Source organism: Onychostoma macrolepis, chromosome 09, assembly GCF_012432095.1.
Source record: "Onychostoma macrolepis isolate SWU-2019 chromosome 09, ASM1243209v1, whole genome shotgun sequence".
Taxonomy (NCBI): domain Eukaryota; kingdom Metazoa; phylum Chordata; class Actinopteri; order Cypriniformes; family Cyprinidae; genus Onychostoma; species Onychostoma macrolepis.
The window spans coordinates 24502647-24527637 of NC_081163.1; the positions used below are offsets into that span (position 1 = coordinate 24502647).

Below are 24991 nucleotides of genomic sequence, written 5' to 3' on the forward strand. Positions count from 1 at the left end.
CAAATAACTAAGAGACAGATCACAAATCCTTAAACCCCCGAATAATTAATATTGATTGAGTGCATTAAACAGACATTGATAGAACATTAACAGAACATGGTGGATGCATTAGATGTGTACATACAGTAGCAATGCATAGAGCTGTACAGTATTTTTCAAACATATTTTATATACACCAAGCAGTATCACTCACAATTTTTCCTCTGGAGTTTTTGGATTTCATCTTAAAAAAATATTTGCTTTAATATGTACATTAACACTCAAAAAGGCCAAGATCATAATTTGTACAGATGTGTGTCCAGGACCATCCATCAGTGACAGCTGTATTGTGGAGATGACAGCGGGGCTTTAAATGATTTGTTTTAGTGGTAACACTTTACAATAAGGTTCCATTAGTTAATGTTAGTTAATGTTTTAACTAACATGTACAAACAATGAACAATACATTACAGTGCATTAACTAATGTTAACAAGAACAACTTTTGATTATAATAATGCATTAGTTAATGTTGAAATTAACATTAACTAAGATTAATAAATGCTTTAGAAGTATTCTTCATTATTAGTTCATGTTAACAAAAGTAGTTAACTAACAAACCTTATTATAAAGTGTTACCATTTTAGTTTTATGTGAGGTGCTGCTGCTTACACTATGCCCAAAATTTTTATACACAAATGATAGCACATTGCCAAATTCAGACACAAAATAACACAGATTACAGCATTTTCTAGAAATGATTTAATATTAAATATAAAATGAACACTTGATGGATAAATCACCAGGTCTTATTGTAAAAATAAAACAACAATAATTATAATAATGATGATAATAATTTGGATCATTAGGTATTATGACATTAAAAAAATTAAAAATAAAGCAGTGTATTAAAATGAAAAATGAGTCCTAAAAATAATGATGACATAAAAAGTATGTGAATTTTTTCCCTAAATTTTCCAATTTAATTGGACATTTATTAACTAAATTCAGATGAAGTAGATACAACACATAGATAAATCCTCCATAAACTAAAATCACATAAACTAAACCATGTGGTATGATGAAACGCTTTCTCAAAAAAAAAAAAAAAAATTAAAAATGCTGGGAAAAAAAATGCTGAAAAAAGTGTTAATCAAGAGCTGTATGATTTTTTTTCTTTTTTTTTTTTTCTGTTTACATACTTTTCTGTTTCCTTAAAATGTTCATTTTTGTGTCAACTATAACTTTATCACTTACTAACCCTGTGTAAATACCTTTCTTCTGTTTAACACAAAATAAGATATTTTGAAGAATGTTGGTAACCAAACAGTTGCTGGTGGCCATTGACTTCCATAGTATACAAATCACTTGAAAAACATTACTTTATAGTTAATTCATAGTTTATAAATTGTAGTTAATGCATTAATAGACTCCATACAACTAGTGAGTTCTTCATTCATTGTCACTTTAATTAACAAATTATTATTGTTTAATTAGCTCATATGTAAATAGTTAGATAATGCTTTGTTAACAACTTATAAACCACAAATAGTTTACAATTTTACAACCTTTGCATTAATTGCATTAGTATTAAGTGTTCTCAAACTAAGCTCATGTTCCACTTGTCACCATAACGGAAATGCTTCTAAATTAGCATAGCAACATTAAACGTGACTACATCTTCCACTTAGCATTATATATATATATATATATATATATATATATATATATATATATATATATACACCTAGCCTTTACTCTTCTTTTCGAGAGCCATGGCAAAGCATGATGGGAAATATAAATCCTTAGCCTGATTCCAGTTAAAATTTAAGTTAAACTAAAAGAAACAAGTTTAGTAAATTCAAAAGAATGCAACAATCGCAGTTACCTACAATGTACCAGTTTTGTATTCAACAGAAGAAAGAAACGACAGGTTTGAACTTGGAGAGAGTAAATGATGACAGAATTTTCATTTTAGGACAAATATCCCTTTAAGGCAGGTTAAGTACATATTGCAGCCTTAATGAAAGAGATCAAGTTAGTTTTGAGAAGCAGCAGCAAGTAATACAGTTGGCATACAATCCGCTGGCCAACACAAAACCCCTTCAGGTGCTGAAAGGAAAGCGGAACAGAGTTAAACTTCTGCTCAGAGTGAAATGCACTTCAGCACAGTGGAAGCTGACACAATCACTCCATCTCCAAAGAAACATAAGGGCTACTGTCAAAGATATGATGTGTAAGATATTAAGAGGCACCAGAACTCCCACACAGGATGAGCAGCATAGATAGCCAGTGACACATGATCAGATCGGAGACAGCAAGCGTTTAAACCTTGCCAAGAGCTGGTCATGGGCTGTGATTTGACCCCAGACCAGAGAATCTGAGAGCTAAAGGAAGCAGTCCAGACACAAACAGAGACACAAGCCTGGTCACAAATGGGTCAGCAAATGGGCTGTGTGTGGTTCTTCTGATCAAAGCCTGGCTGAACTTGATTATGAACCAGAAAATGACAGTTCACAGAGCTGTGAAGAAGGCCATAAAAATGACTCCAGGTCTCATGGTGTGTGGTGTGTGACGAGATTCAGGTCTGAACTGGTTGTTGCCGGCTCTGTCAGACACTTAGCGTCATGTTCCTCAAGATCCACTGCTGTGATCGCCTGCCGCTGCAGTCTCTGAGAGTGGGAACCATCTTATCCTCTTCAGAAGGCATGTCCAGACACTGGTTACTGTTCACATGGAGCAGAGTCAGCCGCTGTGGGGAAACAGATTTATAGATAAATGAAAAACAAACAACACTTGAAAAGTAACATGTTGTGGATAAATCTCACACTTCAGGTTTCATTATTTAAGCATGAACTAACACTGAACAATATACATTTGTTCATCATAGTTAATGTTAATTTCAGTGTTTGCTCTATATAATTTATTGTATTTATTTATTTCCAACTCCTATCACCCATCTGAAAAACTAATTACCCCTTTAAACTTAAAATCTGTTTGTGCCAACTTTAGCAGCAAGAACTGCAAGCAAATGTTTCTGATAACTACAGCGCAGTGTTTTACATCACAGTGGTGGATATATATATATATATATATATATATACAGTATATATATATATATATATATATATATTAGGGGTGTCAACGTATTTTATCTATTGGACTAATATTTTTTTAACGCAGATTAATCGTTTGATAAGGTTTGACCCCAACTTCCCGTCATCGCAGCGCGGAAGGTTATCTATCATTGTGTGATGAGGGGACAGCGAACCAGTGTTGCCAGGGCAGCGGCACAAGTGGGCTATTTTGAAAATAAAGTCGCGGGAAAAATTATAGAGCTGTGGCTTGCGGTTTTTTGGGCTACTTTTATAATGTACCGTGGCCACCCAAAGTGTATATAGACAAATAAAAATTAAAATAGATCCTTTTACTAATGTGTATTATACTTGAAATGTATACCTGGCAACTTAAGAATGGAGAGGTGGTTGTAACATCACAAACAACGTGAGTTTCAGCCAGAGCGATGATATGGTCTGTATGTGATTTTTTTAAAATAAATGTGTACGTCTGAAATGCTAATTTGTGCAGCGATATAAAAGGCTATAAATAGCATATTTTAACAACAGTAAACGACCAAATTCCACATGTGATCGCAAAAGGAAGTTATTACAAACACTCGATGATGGTTTGAAGTGAGTTCTGAGTAAAAGTGTACTATTAATCTCATAAACTGTCTTATGTAGCATGATGCTAATGTTAGCTCTAATGCAGCTGCTGAACAGATCCAATTCTTCTTCATAATGCATTTTGTCATAATACTTCACGTAAGGACGAAATGTTTTGATGTATTTATTTAGAAATACTTTTGATAATAGTTGGTTAAATGTATACTGCGATTGAAGCGATGTGGCTTGGTAAACTTTTTATTGGCAGTTTAAAGGCTGATAATGGCTGAATAAAAACAAAAGAATAATGATAAAAGAATAATAAGGATTATGTCTCATAACTGGCGGAAGTGTGAAAGGTTCTGTTTCCTTAAACTAGTTTGTCATGCATTTCTTTTTCAACACATTTACAGGTAAATCCTAGTATTTTAAAATTGCGATTAATCATGATTAATCACAGTCCACGACTGTGATTAACGCGATTAAATTTTTTAAGCGATTGACAGCACTAATATAAGGGCTGTCAATCTATGGAAATTTTTAATCGCGATTAATCACAGCTTAATCACACATTTTTATTTGTTCTAAATGTACCTTAAATTAATACTTTAAGTTTTTAATACTCTAATCAACATGGGCATGGACAAATATGGATGCTTTATGCAAAGGTATGTGTGACGCGTGTCCCGAGGCCTCATCAGCGTCGCCCTGGAAACAGAGGAGGAACACCTGCTCGTCATCACCACGGGCTGGCCGGCCACAGCTGAGGCTCGTTACCAGCCACCTATATAAGCCGCCAGAAGGCTCAGAGCGGGTGAGGCATGACTCCAGTTAGGGTATCGCTAACTTTCCTCTCCATTTCCCGCAGAGAGCAGCGTCTGACCGGCCAGCCCGAGATCCCCTCAACGCACGGACACCAGACCCTCACTCACGTGGAGCACAGAGAGTAGCAGATCCTGGAGCACGAAGACCTCACTCACGAACACTACGGCACGACTCACTCACTCAATAAACGCACCCTTCGGGGCATTCATTGATCTCCCTTGTCGCGTGATTCCTCCACCCGTTACACTGGTGGAGAATGCGGGCATAACACCGGAGGAATCACCGACAGGCACCTTTTTTCTTTTCCCACTAACGCCCATCGTTTTTCTTTTTCTGTTTCTCACTCAGGCGGCGTTTCCTCCCCAGCCAGGGAGGAAATCCTAAAACATCTGACCGAAGTCAGCATCCGCCAGCAGCAAATCGTGGAACACATGGCTGCCCGACAAGGAGAGGTGGAGCGGGAGATCGCCGCCCTCCGGACCGCCTCCGCCCAGCGGGTTCCGCTGCCCGACCCTCGCGTCCGAGCACCGACACTACTGCCGAAGATGACGGCCCACGATGATGTGGAGAGCTTCCTGCTCATGTTCGAGTCAACGGCAGATCAAGAGGGCTGGCCACGGGACGAATGGGCACGCGCGCTGGCACCGTTGTTGACAGGCGAACCGCAACGCGCCTATTTCTCCATGCCACCGGAGCTGAAGGATTCCTATGAGGAGTTGAAGAAGGAAATCTTATCTCGGGTAGGCCTTTCCCCGATCGCGGCCGCCCAGTTGGTGCATGATTGGGAGTACTCCAGCCGGTTGCCAGCCCGCGCCCAAGCCGCCGATCTATCCCGTCTCACACGCCACTGGCTGCTGGCCGGGGACCCCAGTGCCGCCCAAGTGGCTGAACGAGTAGTTGTGGACCGTCTTCTTCGAGCCCTGCCGCGTCCCATCCGCCAGGCCGCCGGCATGCGGAACCCGCTCACCGTGGGAGAACTGGTGGACGCCGTCGAACTGGCGGAGGCGGCCCAACGTCGCGAGGCTGGGGAGCGAGCGCCGCCGATCCCCCGAAGGGTGCACCAGGAGCGACGCCCGCCGGAGGGTACCTTTCGGCCAGTGAGCAGGCCGGTCGGCTCCCGAAGCACAGGACGAACCGATGCCCACGGAGCCGCCCACCGCACCACGCCGGGCATGGCTGGCAGGTTGTGTCCTACATCACGAGCCCCCCCCGGCGGCACCAAAGGTAGAAGTGGAGGTCAACGGCCGCCCCTACCGGGCCCTCCTGGACTCCAGCAGTGCGGTCAGCCTGGTCCAGTCATCGGTGGTTTCTCCACGGCCAGGATCCAGGCCATTCTCCCCATCACCTGTGTACACGGCGATACACGCCAAGTCCCCGCTCGACGAGTTACCATCACCGCCACCTCCGGCTCCTGGCCCGTCGAAGTGGGCCTCATGAAGGACCTCCCCGTCCCGGTACTCCTGGGGAGAAACTGGCCAGGCTTTGACCGCCTGCTCGCCGTCGCCACCCAACCTGCCAGCCCGGTCGGGAGCCGCCGCACCCGGAGGTACAGCCGTCGTCCCCGTCGACGCCCCGTCCTACTGGCATCGGATAGTCCTAAAGACGGTGAGTCCCCCTCCCAAAATACTAACCTCTTCTACGATGTGTTTCAGCAGGTTAAGGGAGGCGGGGCTTTCGCCAAGGAGCAACTCGGGGACGAACGGCTGAAGCACTGTTGGGCCCAAGTGAGGGTGGCCGAGGGGAAGGAGCTCCAACCACCCCCACACCCGGTCCCCCACTTCATAGTTCAAAATGGCCTGCTCTACTGTGTCGCGCCACGGAGGGGGGAGGAAAAACAACTGCTGGTAGTGCCACGGACCAAGACGGACACCATCATGGAACTAGCCCACTCCCATCCAATGGCCGGCCACCTAGGAGCCCATAATACTATACAGAGGATCCGGGATCGCTTCCACTGGCCCGGCCTGGATGCGGACGTGAAGCGTTTCTGCCGGGCTTGCCCCACATGCCAACAGACCTCACCCAGCACCCCCAGTCCGCTGATCCCCTTACCTATTATCGAGGTACCCTTCGAGCGATAGGCATGGATCTGGTTGGGCCGCTGCCGAAGTCCGCCCGGGGCCATGAACACATTCTGGTCATCGTGGATTATGCCACTCGCTACCCCGAAGCCATCCCCCTGCGGAAAGCCACCTCGAAGGCCATAGCTCAAGAGCTATTCCTGCTGTGTAGCCGAGTCGGCATCCCCGCGGAGATATTGACCGACCAAGGCACCCCATTCATGTCCCAGACCATGGCCGACCTCTGTCGCCTCCTGCAGGTGAAACAACTCCGCACATCCGTATACCATCCGCAGACCGATGGGCTGGTCGAACGCTTTAACCAAACCTTGAAGAGGATGCTCCGTTGGGTAGCCGCGGAGGACAAGCGCGACTGGGATTGGATGCTCCCCTATGTCCTTTTTGGGATTCGTGAAGTGCCCCAGGCATCCACCGGCTTCACCCCATTCGAGCTCCTGTTCGGACGTCAGCCCCGCGGACTACTCGATGTCGCCAAGGAAGCATGGGAACATCAGCCGGCCGCCCATCGGTCCACCATTGAACACATCCGCGAGATGAGGGAACGGATCGACAGGGTCATGCCCATGGTTCGGGAGCACCTCACGAAGGCGCAACAGGCCCAACAACGCCACTATGACCGGGCAGCCCAACCACGGGAGTTCCAGCCTGGAGACCTCGTCCTGGTCCTGGTCCCGACCGCAGCCTGCAAGTTCCTGGCGAAGTGGCAGGGGCCATACACGGTGACGGCGAGAGTGGGGCCCGTCACCTACCGGGTACGCCAGCCCGGAAAACGGAAGGAAGATCAACTTAAATCTACCACATAAATCTCCTAAAACGATGGGTCGGGACTAGGACCCAGTTAGCCGCCCTGGCCACCTCCAGTCCCGTGGTTGTTGATGTCAACCCCCACCTCTCGGCTGCCCAAAAGAACGAGTTGCAACACCTGGTCGGTCAATTCTCCGACGTGTTCTCCCCACTCCCCGGGCGGACCCATGTCCTCCAACATGACGTCCGTACACCACCAGGAACCATCGTTCGGCAGCGGCCCTACCGAGTGCCAGAGGCTCGGCGACACGCCATTGAAGAGGAAGTGCAGGAGATGTTGAAGTTAGGGGTAATAGAGCCCTCGCGCAGCCCATGGTCCAGCCCCATCGTCATGGTCCCAAAACCGGATGGCACCCTCCGTTTTTGCAATGACTTCCGCCGCTTAAACGAGGTCTCCGAATTCGATGGATACCCCATGCCGCGGGTAGACGAGCTGTTGAATCGGCTGGGGAGAGCCCGATACATCACCACGCTGGACCTCACGAAGGGCTATTGGCAAGTGCCCCTATCGGAAGATGCGAAGCCAAAGACCGCCTTCTCCACTCCCAGTGGGCACTGGCATTATCGGGTTCTCCCCTTCGGCTTACATGGGGCTCCCGCCACCTTCCAGCGCCTAATGGACATCTTGCTGAGGCCCCACCAGCCCTACGCCGCGGCCTACCTGGACGATGTCGTCATCCATTCGGAGACCTGGGAGGACCACCTGGAGCGGCTGCGGAGGGTGCTCGTGGAGCTGCGCAGGGCCGGACTGACCGCCAATCCCCGGAAATGTCATCTGGCCCTCGATGAAGCGAAGTACCTGGGCTTCCGGGTGGGCCGAGGACTCATAAAACCCCAGGAGAAAAAGGTGGCAGCAATTCTCTCGGCCCCACGGCCCACCTCCAAAACCCAGGTGCGTGCCTTTTTGGGATTGGCGGGATACTATCGCTGTTTTATCCCTAACTTCTCCTCCTTAGCCTCTCCCCTGACAGACCTGACCAGGAAGGGGCAGCCGGAGAAGGTCTCCTGGGGACCCGCCGAGGCCGAGGCGTTCGAAAGGGTGAAGGAGGCTCTCACCGCAGAGCCGGTACTACGAGCCCCAGACTTCAACTGCCCCTTCCTGCTGCAAACGGACGCCTCCGACACCGGGTTGGGAGCCGTCCTCTCCCAGGTCCAGGACGGTGAGGAACACCCGGTGATTTACATCAGCCGAAAGCTGACCCCCACGGAACAACGCTACGCCGCCGTGGAGAAGGAAGCGTTGGCCGTCAAGTGGGCAGTCCTGGAGCTCCGATACTACCTCCTCGGCAGAAAGTTCACCCTGTTCACCGACTATGCCCCTCTGCAGTGGATGGCACGGGCCAAGGACACTAACGCAAGAGTCACCCGCTGGTTCCTGGCGCTCCAGGACTTCCACTTCGTCGTGAAACACCGGGCGGGGACGGCCAACGCTAACGCCGACGGTCTCTCACGAATCTGGTCAGTTTTCGCAGGTCTGTCAGGTTTCTCTCCCCTCCCACCCCCAGTTTCCCCTTTCGCCCGCAGGAACAGGACGACGCTTAGGGGGGGGGGAGTGTGACGCGTGTCCCGAGGCCTCATCAGCGTCGCCCTGGAAACAGAGGAGGAACACCTGCTCGTCATCACCACGGGCTGGCCGGCCACACCTGAGGCTCGTTACCAGCCGCCTATATAAGCCGCCAGAAGGCTCAGAGCGGGTGAGGCATGACTCCAGTTAGGGTATCGCTAACTTTCCTCTCCATTTCCCACAGAGAGCAGCGTCTGACCGGCCAGCCCGAGATCCCCTCAACGCACGGACACCAGACCCTCACTCACGTGGAGCACAGAGAGTAGCAGATCCTGGAGCACGAAGACCTCACTCACGAACACTATGGCACGACTCACTCACTCAATAAACGCACCCTTCGGGGCATTCATTGATCTCCCTTGTCGCGTGATTCCTCCACCCGTTACACATGTTTATTATTATTTAAACCATAGTCAACATAGAGCATGAAGACATGTTTCAAAGGTCATAGAACTTTCATGAAGAACTTTGTTTTTCAAAGAACTTGTTCATGTCTATTATGAAAAAAGAAATGCCTGGTTCCCATTACTTCTTTCTTTGCACTGAGCAATTTACTTACACAAACCTGTTTACATTTTTGCATGACAGGGCAGCTCACTTCTTCTGAATATGTTAAATAACATTTATTATTTATTATTAGATTTGTTTGCCTCTCTGTGCCCACATACTGTATTTTGATGCAGCTAAATTCTCAATAAAACTGTTTTCATTGGTATATTTTACTGTTTCTGTTGTCAGACAATGGGATGAATATGAAATAGTGACTTAAACGCGACCCATTAAGACTAGGCTACATAACCAGCTCTCCTTTCCAATATGTTAATCTACACAAAAATCCTGATAATCAAGCCGTCGTCTGATAAAATCAAATACACAAGATAATGACAATAGCTGCTGTGATTTCGGCTATACTTGCATGTAAAATTAGAGAAGCAACATAATATCTGTGTTTAACTGAATGCGTTGCTCCTCTCCGCCGCTCGCTGAACAGAGAAGACGCAGGGAGAGAGAGAGGCATAATGGATTGTTTTATAAAATACTTCAAAGTGGCATAGGGGGTAAAATATATGACTTAATTAAAAACATGTATAACCAAAATAAATGTGCAGTAAAAATTGGACAGCAAAGGACAGACTATTTTTCTCAACAGCGAGGAGTGAGACAGGGCTGCTGCCTCAGCCCAACTTTATTTAACATATATATAAATGAATTGGCAGATCTATTGGACCAATCAGACAGTCCAGGACTATAATTATTCGACACAGAACTCAAATATTTACTGTATGCAGACGACTTGCTAATTCTATCTAAAACACAAGAAGGTCTCCAGAGCAACCTTGACATTTTAACTAAATACTGCTATGACTGGAACTTAGAAGTCAACATCCAAAAAACTAAGATTATGATATTTCAGAAAAAAACATCTCGGTTACGTACGTAACCCTCGTTCCCTGATGGAGGGAACGTAGACGTTATGTCGTGACCACATAGGGGATTTACTTGGAAGCCCCAATCATCTCTGACTTTAAGAGAAAACGCCAATGAATATTGGCTAATGGATTTTGCATACCTTAGCCACTCCCCGTGCACACAGGTATAAATCATCCACTCATTAGGTTTTACGCTGAGGAGCCGAGAACAAGTCCCTGGCAACCAGCGATGGTTCAAGATTGTGGCATGGGACATAACATCTCCGTTCCCTCCATCAGGGAACAAGGGTTACATACGTAACCGAGACGTTCCCTATCTGTCGGCCACTACGAGTTATGTCGTGACGACATAGGGGTCCTATGGAAAGTGCCACAACCTGAACCCCGTCACAACCACAACAAGCGAGTGCGTGACAGACAAATGCCATGCGAAAGGTCGCAACCTCCCCATCGCCCCAGCGCAAATTCGCTAACCTTGGTGCCCGCAGGGACCACTGAGTACATCGCTGCTGGAGACAGCCAAGCCGCTGTTCCTTTCCCCACAGAAGTCGGAAGGGATTTCAACCTTCAATGAAAGATAGCTTCAAGTCAAGTCAAGTCATCTTTATTTATATAGCGCTTTTAACAATACAGATTGTGTCAAAGCACTTAACAGTATCAAATTGGAGGATAGAGTGTCAGTAATGTATAATGATAAGAGTAAACACAATTTTCTCAATTTTCAGTTAAAGGCATTTCATTATTGAATTCAGAGATGTCATTGTCTAGCTCAGTTTAGTTTAAATAGTATCTGTGCAACCAAATCGACGATAATTGCTAGAAATGACCAAAACTCCCTTTGTGAGAGAATGGAGAAAAAAACCTTGGGAGAAACCAGGCTCAGTCGGGGGGCCAGTTCTCCTCTGGCCAGACGAAACCCGCAGTTCAATTCCAACCGCAGCCATGTCAGATTGTGTAAAGGGTTCAAGCCTTTCCTATTTGTTGTTACAGCTTGGCAGTAACGACGGGGAAGCGAGCCTTCCAGAGAAGGGCGCTACGGAGGCCACATCCTGCCCGAAGGGAGGTAACATATCAGACACTGATATGCACTGACCCAGGCCTGGGGCAGTACTACATACAACTGGACCCTGGAACAGATCCTACCTAGGGGTAGGGAGGAGAGCTGCCAGCAGGGCCTGACAGAGGGATCTGTCAAAGGGAAGACACGGGTTTACCATGAGGGAAACCTTACCGTGGAAGAATACACATATGGGATTACCCGAAGGGAATCAAGCCATACGAACACCTAGCCCAGTACAGGGGCTGAGCGGAGACCCGGGCGAGCTAACACCAGTACTGGGCCTGGCGTCAGACTGCTCCGCCCAGTCTGACTGCTGAGGGTGTTGGAGGAACTCCACCAAGCGTGACACCAGCCAGCTCTTCCCACCCATTACCTGTTACCCACACACAGGAAGAAACTGGCGGACTGTAGAATCTCGTGAAGGTGTTCGGTGTCACCCAGTCCGCAGCTCTACAGATGTCTGCCAGAGAGGCGCCGTGCACCAACGCATAGAAGGAGACAACACTTCGTGTGGAGTGAGCCCTCACCCCCAGGGGGCTCGGCTCGCCTTGAGATAGGTACGTCAAGGCGATGGCATCCGCTATCCAGTGGGCCAACCTCTACTTGGAGACAGCCTTCACTTTCTGCTGACCTCCGTGGCAGACAAAGAGCTGCTCAGAGCTTCTAAGGCTCCGGGTGCGGTCCACGTATATGTGCAGCGCTCTTACGGGACACAGCAATGCCAAGGCTGGGTCTGCCTCCTCTGAGGGCAGTGCTTGCAGGTTCACCAACTGATCGCAAAAGGGCGTGGTGGGAACCTTTGGCACGTATCCAGGCCGGGGTCTCAGGACAACGGGAGAGTAGGCCGGCCCGAACACAAGGCACTCTTCTCTGTGAATTGAAGTGAAGTGAGTGCGGTCAGGAGCGCTGTCTTAGCAGACAGGAACTTAAGCTCAACTGAGTCCAGTGGCTCAAAGGGACCCCTCTGAAGCCCAGCCAGGACACTAGAGAGATCCCAGGAGGGCAGCAGGGGTGGTCTAGGAGGATTTAACCTTCTAGCACCCCTCAGGAACCTAACGATGAGATTGTGCTTTCCCAGGGACTGGCCGTCCACTGCATAGCGATGTGCTGCGACAGCAGTCACAAACACTTTCAAGGTGGAGAATGACAGCCTACGCTCCAACCTTTCTTTCAGGAAAGAAAGCACTACTCCAATCGTGCATCTTCGGGGGTCTTCTCAGTGAGAAGAACACCAGTTCACGAACAGGCTCCATTCAGCGCATAGGCTTGCCTCGAAGAGGGAGATCTAGCTTGAGTGATCGTGTTAACCACCGCTGGTGACAGACCAGCTAAATCTGCCGCGTCCCGTCCAGGAGCCACACATGGAGGTCCACACATGGAGGTGTGCCAAATGGTGCCGGGCCCCTGAGAAAGGAGGTCTTTCCTCAGAGGGATGCATCAGGAGGAGCTGTCACGAGGAGCGTGAGTTCCGAAAGCCAGGTCCGGTGGGCCAATAAGGCGCAACCAGCAAGACCTGCTCCTCGTCCTCCCTGACCTTGCACAGTGTCTGTGCGAGAAGGCTCACTGGGGGAAAAACGCATACTTGCGAAGAGCCCGAGGCCAGCTGTGTGCCAGTGCGTCCGTGCTGAGGGGCGCCTTAGTCAGGGAGTAATACAGCTGGCAGTGGGAGGACTTGCAGGAAGCCAACAGGTCTACCTGGGCTTCCCCGAATCGACTCCAGATCAGCCGGATCGTCTCGGGATGGAGTCGCCATTCTCCAGGGAAAGTGAGCTGTCGTGAGAGCGCGTCGGCTGCACGATTGAGCTCCCCCAGAATATGGACAGCACACAGTGACTTGAGTCGCGTCTGACTCCAGAGGAGGAGATGGCGGGCAAGCTGTGACATGCGACGTGGTCGTAGACCTCCCTGTCGGTTGATTTACGAAACGGTCTCAGTGTTGGCCATGCAGGCCAAAACACGTGCTAGCCAAGCAGCAGCGGCCGGACTGCCGCAAGGCTAGTAGCACTGCCAGCAACTCGAGGCAGTTGACATGGCAAAGCAGTCGAGATCCTGACCAGAACCCCGAGGCTGCCTGCCCGTTGCATCCTGCACTCCATACCGAGAAAAGAGTTTCTCTGCATGAGAGAGAGCTTGCTCTTTTTCCAGTTGACCTGAAGCCCCAACTGGCTGAGTGCTGAAGCACTGGGCCCCTGTGAACAAACAACTGTTCTCGCACGCAGGCCATGCACAAGATAGTTGAGGATCCTGATGCCCACTTCCCGTAACGGGGCAAGGGCACCTTCCGTGACCTTTGCGAAGACACGGGGGGACAGGGACAGCCCGAAGGGGAGGACCCTCTACTGCCAGGGAGAATCAAGACATGAAAGTAAACGTCCTTTAGGTCGACCGCTGCATCCTTGGGTACGATGAAATAAGGGCTGTAAAACCCCTGCTTCATCTCTGCTGGAGGAACCGGCTCGATTGCATCCTTTGCCAGGGGGACAGTAATCTCCTCGTTCAAGACAGGTGCATCCCGGACTGCCACCGAAGTCTCGAGGACGCCGCTGACTGGGAGGTCACCTGGCGAATTTATTCGCATAGCCGCGTCAGATTGTGCGAATGAGCCAGCGGGACGGCCACGAAACTCCGTACGAGTGACACCAAAGGGAAACATACCTGCGGTAGTGCAGCGGAGGGGAGTTGAGCCGGATAGGCCAGAAGGCATCGCGTTCTGACTGATCACAGAAGAACTCCCCGCATCCCCGGAGGGACTAGCCAGAGATGAGTGGAGTGTCGCCGAACAGTCCAGCCTGGGAGATGAGAGCGTCGACATCGCTCCTCTCAACAAGTCTGAGCCATAGATGGCGCTCTTGGACCACAATTGTGGACATCGCCTTCCCGAGGGACTGCGCTGTGACTTCCGTCGCCCGTAGGGCACGGTTAGTCACCGAGCGCAGTTCCTGCATCAACCTCGGGCTGGTACTACCCTCGTGCATTTTAATGCTTTTGGCTGGTGATAGCCGTGGCATGCAGGGCAGAGGCGACTTGGCCCACAGCACTATAAGCTTTGGCCGTGAGCGGCCGTCAGCCTACAGGCTTTGGACGGGAGACGAAGACGATTCCTCCAAGTGGGGGTTAGGGTTTGGGTTAGATTAAGTGCACCGCAACTGCACTCTCCACCTGGGAAATGTCAACGTACCCCCTAGCCGCCCCGCCATCGAGGGTAGCGAGGATGGGGGAGGCAGACGAGCCGCTTCTGGCCGTAAAAAGGGGCCATCCACGACTTCGTCAGCTCCTCATGCACTTCCGGAAAGAAAGGAACCGGGGCCGGGGCGTGGTCGCGAGCCACGGCCCGTGCCGAGGAACCAATCATCTCGCCGCGAGGGCTCAGGACTGGGAGGTGTGCATGCCTCCAGCCCGATGCTCGCGGCGGCCTGTGAAAGCACGGCCGTCAACTGGGGCTGGGCGATAAATAGATTTTATCGATTAACTCAAATGTGTAGTTTATGTCGATTTGTTTGATTGAAAATCGTTTTTCTCTTTAACATCCGCCGACGCTCCCCTCTGGGCTCCCGTAGTCCCGAATGGGCTCTGCCCTCCCCCCACGCGTTTGCCATATTAGAGTTTAGGTAGGATTCCGTGATCCCCCCGCAATCCGCCGCATCCCAACGTGTTCGCAAAGAAAATGACGTGTACTGCGGAATGTGGATCCCTTAAAGCAGTGTTACTCATTGCGCGGCTCACGAGACTCATGCGGCTCGCCAAGCTTTTTTGTGGCTCGCATGGCAGTAAATAATACGATGATATGAGCAAAACAGAGATTTCATAAAAACTTTTAAAAAAACAAGCAGGGCTTTAACATAACCCATAAAAAAAACTACACCGGTCGTGAGCGTCACGGTGCGATCAGGGCTTTATGATTTCCGCGATGCAAAAAACGCGAACGGAATCGCGGAATCTAGTTATAAAAACAGAATTTACTGTATAACGCGGAATGTCATTGAATTTGTCAAAGTTTGGATGAATAAATCAAAAGTAGGTCATTACACTTAAATCAAATCGCGATATGAACTAGTGTCTGTAAATGTTAAGCTGCAAAAATACCATTTAAATATGAATCCTGCGTGTCTGGTTATGAATGAATGCACAGACGCGCAGTTTCGTTTACTACACATACTGAAGCGTTTCAGCGTCTGCCGTCTCGCCAAATGAGGACATAAATACATGAACAACAGTCAGTGTCTGCTCTATTACAAATATATATATTTTTTTAAATACCCAAAACAGCGGGATTACGAGATGGAAATATAGACTAGTAAGATATTTAAACTTGCTCTGCCCTTACATCCATGACATTGACTCACTGCGGAGAATAAATACAAGATGGGAGGAAAATGTATATTTCTTTCCCTCTCAGTTTTATCATTGGGTGATCATCATACTGTATATAAAATTGCGGGATTCAGGGAGCCGCTAATGCAACTGCTTTTGAATGCATGACTGCTTTTTAGTTTCACTTTCACTTGCGAGATTGGCGACCGCACGTCCGTGTTTATACTATGGAGCGGCAGTATTTACCACACATTTTATAAGATTAGATGTTTGTCAGTTTTACTCATGATCTGCAAATCATTCGTCATTGTCCTGAGTCATCTGTCCTTACTCTGTTTATGTGGTAAGTTAAATTTTATGTACTGTAATGTAACTGTAACAGGCAACGGTTAGCAATTGTTATTCATTTTCCGTGCCTTTCTGAATACGGATTCACGCTTCGGGCACACCCTCTGACCCCCACGATGTCATCGTCCATCGTTTATCGGAACTACTTTCTATCTACTGAATAGCAAGATGTTAAACTTGTGTTTAAAGAAAACTTATCAAAAAGGGTCACATAATTTTATGTTTTATGTTACATTTTATGTTATATGTTATGTTATACGTTACATTTTCACTGTTTACAATGGCAGGGCCTGCCATCTTGTCTCTTTGGCTTGTTGTTTCTGATTGCACTTTAACCCCAAGGGGGAAATCCAGATCAAATCCCAGAAAGGAAGATCAAAACAAAATAAAGTTAAAACTTGTTTTGAACAATTTCTTTGTCATCTGCAGATTGATTTTAAGTAGGGGGTAGATTTAAAACGTAAATTGGATTTTTTGTGAAAAAAATCGGGGATTTTTATTTTTAGGCCATATCGCCCAGCCCTACCGTCAACTCTGGGTCAACTCTGAATCTTCATCCTCAGAGAATGATTGCCCATCCCTCGATGCTGCGATCGACATCTGATCCTCTATCGGTGCACCGAATGAAACGCTGGGCACGCCGTGAGACGGCACAACAGAATCACCGGGGAGCCGCACAGAACAGCTGCTGCGGGAGGAGTGAGAGGTCCGTGGGGACTGGCCCAGCGGAAAGGCTCTCACTGTAACCCTCAGATCGCCCAGATCACTAGCCGATGGTTCTCTGCTTGTAGCAGAGTAGCCAGTGCGGGTAGTGGCAGAGGGAGCCCCTCCCATCCCCGTGAGGAGAGAGAGGTGCGATCGCAGCGCTGCCATGGTTACACGCTCAGAACGAACGCATAAACCATCCACGAACGCAGCTTCAGCACACTGGATGCCCAGACACTGAAGACAACGATCGTGGTTGTGGACGGAGGATAGGAAACGACCTCAACCAAGTGGACACGGTCGGAACGGCGTCTTTAAAAAGACGTGAACTGACCGTGATTTGCTCTTTTAGGAAATCTGCCCTTTTAGTTGAAGTGCGCAGGGGAATTGCTGCAGACAGGGACACCGCTGTTCGCACCGTAACGCCAACCAGAACAGCTTCCAGACAGATGATGAATGGCTTTTTGTGGAGATCAACACGTTCATCCACTCGGCTCCGAAGCAAAAATCTAATGAGTGGATACACCTGCTGCCTATTTATACCCGTGTGCACGGGGAGTGGCTCAGGTATCCAAAATCCACTAGCCAATATTCATTGGCGTTTTCTCTTAAAGTCAGAGATGACTGGGGTTTCCCAGTAAATCCCCTATGTCGTCACGACATAACTCGTAGTGACCGACAGATAGGGAACCCAGAAATCTAGAACATACACATATATTTACTTTAAACAACACCACACTTCAACATGCTTTACAATATAATTATTTTGGTCTGATTTTAACTCCCACTGGAAATTTCAACTTAGCAATAAAAACATTACTTGTAAAAGCCCGCAGGGCACTGCACGCCATACGAAAAAAATTATTCAAAATAGACATCCCCATCAGAATCTGGACAAAGATTTTCGAGAGTGTCATACTGCCTATTGCCCTGTATGGAAGCGAGATCTGGGGCCCAACGAGTAACTACAGCCATAAAGATTGGCACAAACACCCTTTAGAAGCTCTGCATGTAGAGTTCTGCAGAAGCATCCTTCATGTCCACAAGAACACATCTAATAACGCCTGCAGAGCAGAGTTAGGCCATCTCCCCCTAAATCTAATCATTAAAAAAAAGAGTTTTAAAGTTCTGGATCCACCTAAACTCTAGTTCTGAAGATTTTCTTCATTTTAAAGCACTAAAACCCAAAAAATGAGTGCCCCAAAAAGTCATCTTTGTGTAATGGTGTCAGATCTGACTAACAAAGCACTCAATATCACCAACCCTGACAAACCTGGAAGAATCAAATAAATTATGAATGAAGAGAATGAGACATACATACAGCATTGGAAAGAACAAACCAAAGACCAAAGTCGTCTCCAGTGTTATTTGAAACTCATAGAAAGAGGACGACATAAAAAGACGTGGTTACCTAAAGAAGAGCGAATCTGTAACGAATGTAGATCTGGATCAGTTGAGATGGAGGAACACTTCCTCCTCCACTGTGACAAATACACGTCGTTAAGAGATGCACTGTACTGTCAAATACAGCAGATTATTCCTGAGTTCCAGTCACTCCATGAAAATTACAAACTAGGAATATTACTTGGTGAAGGACCCACTTCCTCTTTGATAGCACAACATATTTATAAATGCCACAAACTAAGAAGTAAAGAGTGAGCACATCTGCATTAGTAGTACCATTCATGTTTATATCAATATATATGGATGTATTTTGTTTTGTTTATTTATGGATGTATATTTGTTTGGTTTTTATTCTGCTATGTACAATGCTTTGGCAATATGTATCTAAGTATGTCATGCCAATAAAGCAATATGAATTGAAGAGAGAGAGCGAGAGAGAGAGAGAGAAAGAGAGAGAGAAGAGAGATCTCCATTTCTCCAACTACGGGCTAGGCCACGGGTCAAACAGAAAATGTGCGCTGCATTAATCGCGCGTTAAAACAATTTGTGCCGTTAAAATGAATTTGTGTTAACGCGTGGGGACTCTCCATAGGCGTAATGCTTTTTCTACTGTACAGACCGTATATTCTATCGCCCTACACCTAAACCTACTCCTTACAGGAAACTTTCTGCATTTTTATATTTTGAAAGAAAACTTAATTCTGTGTGATTTATTAGCTCGTTTACCCGTGGGGACCCCAATTTAGGTCCCCACCGTGGAACGAGTCCCCATGAGTCTGTGTGTATTCAGGTTTAAGTCCCCACCTGAATAGAAAAACAGGTACACACATGTACACACACACACACACACACATACAAATTATCCTGAATTATTGATCTGGCCTTTCATTTACATCTGGAAGAGAATTTCATTGAATTTTCATATTTGCTGCACTTGCATCGTAGGAGAAAAAGTCTAAGAAGGTTGAATCCATGCTTGACAAGCTCCTGTCTCAACATCTCCACAGGCCTCTTCCTTTGTGACTGGTGATGTTATTGTGTACCACCATGTCAACAATGATAATGTTCCATTCAAAATCATTTTGATTGTGCACCTGAATGATCTCAAACTTAAATTCTGAAACAATCTGTACTATCAACAATCATAGTACAACCCTTTATAAGTCTATATACTTATTAGGGGTGTCCCCGAATAGTCGACGATTTGATGCTTCGATTCGAGGAGCCTGATTCGACTCCCAATCTCTCAGTCGAATATTCGAGGGGTGTTATGATCATACCATTTTGGCTATACAGACATTTCACATCGAACTACCGGTTTTCTCCCAATAAGTTAATATACAGCCTATTATGATAATGCTGTAAATAAGAATCTTAAAAGAAAGAAGCTTTAAATAAATATTTTAACGTGCCTGAATAAATCCAACTTCCCCTATAGATTAAAGTTTCGCTTTCTAATCAGTCACCGACAGAGGAGCATCTTGGCGGCAGGGATTTAAATCTTTAACAAGACTCAAATTGACACAGGCAGAGTGGAAGACTTCATTTTTTTTCCCGATCAGGTAGGGTACAAGAAGTGATTTCAAAACGTTTCAGTCGGTTTATTTATATCGCGTATATATTATTCATCTCGTATAAGATGCATTTGATTGAGTCGCTGCAGTAAAGCGCTTCATCATGCATACGGTGATAATCTCTTCAGCGCGCGGTGCGAGCAGAACAACAATGCAGAATATTAATAACTATGACTGGCACTGTCATTATAATGAGACTATTGTATGACTATTATAATAAAACGCTGTGATTTTTTTTAGTGTTTAGTTGTGTTTCTGCATGTTATTGCGTGAAGAACGCGCCCACAAAAGGAGTTCATTCAGAGCCACGCAGACGCGTTCATGTGCATTCGGGGCATTTTGTGCAGATAGCCTATAAGTGGTAATATTAACGTTATGTTATATAAATAACGAAGCGTATTCTGTGTGAGATAAATGAGTTAAATTCCATTGATTAATAACCTGCTGTCATATACTTCATTCTACTGGTCATCTTCAGCGCGCGCAGCTCAAAACAGAAATGCAGAACGTTATAACTACGATCATATAGATAACGTTATAATGAGAGCACTATTGAAAAAAAAAAATGTTGTGAATTCTTAAGGGTTTCGCTGACGTTTAATGTTAACTATCTTTTAATCAAAACATAAAACATTATTATATTTACCCCCTGCGAGGCATCCGTTACACATTTTCCCTGTGTATTTATGACTGTCGAATGTCAGACTCTTGGTAATGTATTTTGCCCCGCCCCCAAATATATGATTCGACTATCAGTCGACTATCGGCATGATTCGAAAATTCCGATTCGACTATGAAAATCCTTAGTCGGGGACACCCCTAATACTTATATAGTATAGAAAAGCTGGGGGGGCCATAATTAGTACTATAAAGGAGAGGCCATGATTTTTTACATGGTCAATTAGGGTAATTCTGACTTCATTTGAAATTCATCTGCACGTTCTACCACTCCTTCCACCCTGTTGTCCACTTCCTCCTTGTCCATGTCTTCTTACAGTTTCTACTCATGCTCTTTCCACTGCACCAATGCCCTCATCTCTTATTCTTCTCCCTTTCCCTTTCTCCAAATTGTTTTGAGAACAAGAACATTGCATTGGAGAAAAGTGTCAAATCGATTGAGAAAAACTGTAATACATGACCTAGACTATTTATTTAGCAAAATCCTGTCATTAATAAATATTACATTAAATGTATTAAAAATTGTTGCTGCTCCAATTAAGCTCAGTGTGCTCTAAAAATGTCTCAATGTACATTTTGGTGAGCTTAATAGGTATGTTTACCCTATTTTCTTTGTGGCAACCAGGGATTGAAATCAACTTTCACTCACCAGCCAATTTGGCTGCTAAATTTTTGTTACCGGCCATTCATAACTTCTACTAGCCAAACAACAAAAAACAAACCAAAAAATAAAAATAAATAAAACAAAATAAACCAACAGCTTGAGGCTGTCGACACTGGACGTGACAAAGGTTTGCAAATCATTTTGTGTCAGTACTAACTACTAAGGGTGTGAGATATTGACCAAAACAATTATCTCTCAATATTTTTCGGGATTTTATCTTTAAAGATAATTAGACAATAGTTTGCGGAGGGTGTTATTGTGCGGATATCTTAAGGACTACCGTGGACAGCTGACTCCTAAAGTTTTTGATATTCTTCATATTCTGTGTGGTCAGTTCACAGCAGTGATAGAAATCCAATAATTTTTAATTGATTTTAACCTATATGGGCATGAATCTAATAAAGCCATTTTTTCTAAAAGTGTGCATCATCTTTTGAGTCAAATTCTTACATTTAATCAATCAATTATAATAATAATAAATTTAGGCTGTTACTAAACAAATTAAATCAGTATCAAGAAAATTCATCTTTGCAGAAGTTTATGGCATTTAGGCCTAGATGTATTTTGACATGATAATGCAGCTTAGAGGGACATGGAATGCTTTAACCTTCAGTTACAAATGCATAAATAAAGTTTTGATATTTTAAACATGAAATGTTGTTTACTGATATTTGAAATTATTTAAAAAATGAAAAGATACTTTAAATGTAAAATTAAAACTGCCAAGTTAACCCTTTTAACTTGGCAGTTAAAAAGGGTTAACAGGGGGGGGGGGGTTGTATGGTGAGTACCAGCACTTCCATTTTTTCCACTTCAACCGTGGATATATTACAATCAAACCACGGCTTTATGATTGGTCAGATCACCTGTCAATCAAGCTACCTGCAAAGGGTCAATTGAAGCATCACATATTTTGCTATATTGTTTAAATCACAGTATGTAAATGTATCTGCAGGACTCAAAGTAATGATGGAAGCTTTCGAAGCACTGCTTCATGAGGCTTCGAAACCTTTGCGAATCATTTGTTTTGAACCAGTGACTCGGAGAGCGTATCAAACTGCCAAAGTCACATGATTTCAGTAAACGAGGTCACAACACAATTAGTTACATCACAACTGTTTCAAAATTCCAATCAGAGATTCCAATGGTTCACCAATTTGGAGGTGATGATCTTTGTGAACCTGTGAATGGTGTTCACTGAGATCACACCCCAGTTGCAAACCATTCAGTAAGTATATTGGTAACACTTTATTTCTCACTATTAACTTTTTGCTTATTAGCATGCATATTACTAGCATACTGACTGTTTATTAGTACTTACAAATCTCATATTAATTATTTATTCTGCAAGACCATATTTTTAGATCCTTTAATCTGACCCCATACCTAAACTTGACAGCTACCTTACTAACTAAATAAGCAGTAAATTAGAATTTTGTTCAGGGAAATAGTGAATATGTATTCCCTATTCTAAAGTGTTAGAAGTTTATTCAATCCATGCATCAGTCTAATACAGCTTTTGACTGAATAACTTTTGTAGCATATTTAATCCATATAGTGTAGACTAAGCAGTTATTATTTGATGACTTTGCTTAATTTCTTTTTATTTTATTACTGATTGTTTTCTTCAGTAAAGGCTTGGGAATTTTTTTTTTTTTTACTTATTAGACTAGGTCTAACACAGCCCAAATAATTATTTTATAAAATTATTTAAATACTGTATTGAAAGAGAGAACGAAAGAAAGAAAATAAATGGTCTCATTTGCAAAGTATTAGAATTTACATGAATTTCCAAAACCTTCCAGTCACACTGTAAAATCTTATAGTTTCAAAATGACAAGGAACATACAATAAGTATACATTTTATTTATCAAATTCTCTAATTGTGTGGTAAAGGATCTTGCATCTTTAAAGATTAATGAGACATAATTTTGGTGGCTCAAATTTAACCCTGTTTAGCTATTTGAGTCTTCAGAGTAGGTATTCAACATAGCCTCTGAAAGCATCGTGCCATCCAGCAGAACTCCAGAGGCGAATAATGAAAGCTGCTGCCCTGCTGAATCCAGATACCCTTCCAAAAAGCCTGGAGCCTGCGGGTGATTGGTCCTCAACAGCTCTGAATGAAGGTAATCAGTCACTGTCTCACACTGAGAGATAGGTGAGAATATGCACTGTTCTGCCTCTCCTCAACTGTAGACTGCTCAGACTCTGACACTATTTTACAGTTCATGCAGCACACAGCACACAGCATGACAAATGAGTTGACCGCATGCAGTCTCAGGTTTGGTATGAATCACTGAGCATTTTGAGTTCATAATGAACAGCAGCTAGTTAATATCCGCACACAAGCAGCATGTGTTGTGTTTTAGAGCTCTCACAGAGCTCTCGGTCGTTCCTGTTTCAATAGCACTTTAGTGCAAGGACAAAATTAATTTGCACTTGTACATATTCAGACCTGCTGAAATTTGTATTTTCAGTAAACAAGAATCCTTGATTACTAGATAGCTATTGTATGATGCATAAGATTTGGAATACAGCACACAAGTCAAAAACTTTTATGATACTTGTATGGTGCTTTTTGAAGCTTGACAACCCTTGCTTGCTGTCTGCTTTAACTGTATGTGCAGCATGAACATTGTGATAAACATTTATAGTAGTGCTGTGAATCGATTAAAAAATTTAATCGCGTTAATCACAATCATGGACTGTGATTAATCATGATTAATCGCAAATTTAAAATACTAGGATTTACCTGGAAATGTGTTTAAAAAGAAATGCATGAGAAACTTGTTTAAGGAAACATAACCTTTCACATTTCCGCCAGGTATGAGACATAATCCTTATTCTTTTATCATTATTCTTTTGTTTTTATTCAGACATTAATCAGCCTTTAAACTGGCAATAAAATGTTTACCAAGCCACATCGCAGTATACATTTACCCAACTATTATCAAAAGTATTTCTAAATAAATACAGCAAAACATTTTCTTGCGACCTCACGTTAAGTATTATGACAAAATGCATTATGAAGAAGAATTGGACCTGTTCTGCAGCTGCATTAGAGCTAATATTAGCATCATGCTTCATAAGACAATTTATGAGATTAATAGTACACTTTTACTCATAACTCACTTCAAACCACCATCGAGTGTTTGTAATAACTTCCTTTTACGATCACATGTGGAATTTGGTCATTTACTGTTGTTAAAATGTGCTATTTATAGCCTTTTATATCGCTGCACAAATTAGCATTTCAAATGCACACATTCAACTCAAGAAAATCACATACAAATATCCTATCGTAATCGTGTGTTTATTATCTTATATAATCTATAGAGGCTGTTGTCATGTTTATTTCTGTGTAAAAGCCTTAACATGTATGCTCTGGCTGAAACTCACGTTGTTTGTGATGTTACAACCACCTCTCCGTTCTTAAGTTGCCAGGTATACATTCCAAGTATAATACACATTAGTAAAAGGATCTATTTTTATTTTTATTTGTCTATATACACTTTGGGCGGCCGCGGTACATTATAAAAGTAGCCCAAAAAACCACAACCCACGGCTCTGTAATTTTTTCCCGCGACTGTATTTTCAAAATAGCCACTTGTGCCGATGCCGCATGCTTTAACGCGTTAACGTTGACACCCCTAATTTATAGAGAAGTATTCATTTAGAAAGAGTGTGAGGGTGATGAATATCAAACTAGGTAAACTATTAAAAACTTGCACCTGCTTACCTGAATCGTGTGTGTGTGTGTGTGTGTGTGTGTGTGTGTGTGTGTGTGCGTGTTTTTGTGAAAAGGCAGGACATAGATTTGTATAATGACAAAGATATGACATAGGTATTACAAGGTGAAGGTGACTTTTCAGGACATTGGCCCATGTCCCCACTTTTCAAA

At 44.8% G+C, this 24991-nt stretch overlaps 1 protein-coding gene across 1 annotated transcript in view; it reads right to left on the bottom strand.

Annotated features, from left to right (window-relative positions):
- Positions 1 to 1733: 1733 nt before the first annotated feature.
- Positions 1734 to 24991, bottom strand: part of galnt13 (UDP-N-acetyl-alpha-D-galactosamine:polypeptide N-acetylgalactosaminyltransferase 13) — a 142473-nt gene continuing 119215 nt past the window's right edge. The window contains exon 12 of the mRNA XM_058787984.1: positions 1734 to 2729. Coding sequence (XP_058643967.1) covers positions 2589 to 2729 — 141 coding nt within the window. The 3' untranslated portion in view covers positions 1734 to 2588. The remainder of the gene's footprint in view (positions 2730 to 24991) is intronic.